This window comes from Pteropus alecto, unplaced genomic scaffold, assembly GCF_000325575.1.
Source record: "Pteropus alecto unplaced genomic scaffold, ASM32557v1 scaffold3, whole genome shotgun sequence".
NCBI classification, from domain to species: Eukaryota; Metazoa; Chordata; class Mammalia; order Chiroptera; family Pteropodidae; genus Pteropus; species Pteropus alecto.
In genome coordinates, this window is record NW_006442484.1 from 45,734,430 (window position 1) to 45,735,758 (window position 1,329).

General features: G+C 55.2%; 1 protein-coding gene across 1 annotated transcript in view; it reads right to left on the bottom strand.

The window, feature by feature from the left end:
- Positions 1-1,147: 1,147 nt before the first annotated feature.
- Positions 1,148-1,329, bottom strand: part of EVX2 (even-skipped homeobox 2) — a 3,796-nt gene continuing 3,614 nt past the window's right edge. Inside the window, exon 5 of the mRNA XM_015596450.1 lies at positions 1,148-1,321. Within this exon, the coding sequence (XP_015451936.1) occupies positions 1,148-1,321 (174 nt within the window). The remainder of the gene's footprint in view (positions 1,322-1,329) is intronic.

Below are 1,329 nucleotides of genomic sequence, written 5' to 3' on the forward strand. Positions count from 1 at the left end.
ATTAGCATCAAAATTGACGTGGCAGTTAACACTGGTGGGTTTTGATGTGCCTTTCTGCAAGTTCAAGGAAACCCCTCCAGTAGCCGGGGTTGGCAGAACGGGTCTCAACAACGCAGCGGTGGCTTTGCAGAGGCGAAGGCGCAATAGACACGCGTGAGAAATATGCCAAGAACCATTTTACCAGAGGAATAGGAAAGCGAGAAGGGAAAGGGGTGAGGGGAATAGAGTCTGAACTCATAAAAGTGTCTGAGGAAATGCTTCAGGATAATAGCATATATCTAGAGATTCAAGTATTTCCCAGATGGGGTGGAACCCGGTAGTTGAAAAACTGAGCTGAAAACGCTTCTTCAAATACTCCAGCGATCTGTTAAACTTGCCCTTCCCTTCCCTTCGTTTCCCTTTCCTTCCCTGGCCAGGCTGTGGCAACCTCATTAGCCATAACTTCTTGCATATATATACAAGACGCCTCCATCCAAAACCAAAAATCAAAAGAGAATGGTGGTGAGCCGAGAGAGAGGAGGCGAGGCCGCCACCTCTTCCCACCTCTGCTTTGTCCTTCCAGAGGAAGGCGGCCACAGTCCTATCGGCCTTGCTCCCGCACGCAGAAAAAAATCTCACAAACACCCGCAGCAGCCAGCGCTCTCCATCCGCCCTCCTGACATTTCTCCTCAGACCTCCATTCTTCCAGTCTCCTCAGATAGGGCGCCTAACAAGCTCAGGCTAAGAGAAAAATTGCCACCTTCCCTTACTCTCGTTTAAAGAAAAGAACAGGGATGAAAGAAAAAAGAGCAGCAGCAGGAACCTCGGGGGTGACATTCCCTCCCGCACAAAGCACTAGCGCACACCTTTCCCTTCTCTCTTTGTTGTGGTTCTCCGTTGCTTCTGGCCACGTGGTTCAGCCGAGTAACCCGGGCCTGAGGGCTTACAGCCAGGGCCCCAGACCCCAGAGGAATGGTCTGAGAGAGAGGGGATTGTCTTCGGGGAGACCAAGAGCTCAGGACAGAGGCGGGACGCGCAGCCTGGGCGGCGGGAAACATACTTAGAGAAGGGGAGGTGGCTGGGTAGCAAATACAAAAATAGAAATATTTAGGGGACGCCCGACAGACTTTCGCGCCAGGTCTTTCCCCCCAATTACCGCAGGTTCCCTTCAACCTCCCGCGCCGGGGCGCCCCCTGGCGGCAGCTTTAGCAGCGGGCAGCGCACAGGGAACGTGGGCGCACAGAGGGCGTGGGGGGCGCTCAGGGGACACCCGGAGCGGCGGGCACGGCCCCCTGGCGGCGGCGACGTAGTTATCTGGTGAGCGGCGCCTCGTCCCTCTGGTCTGGCGGA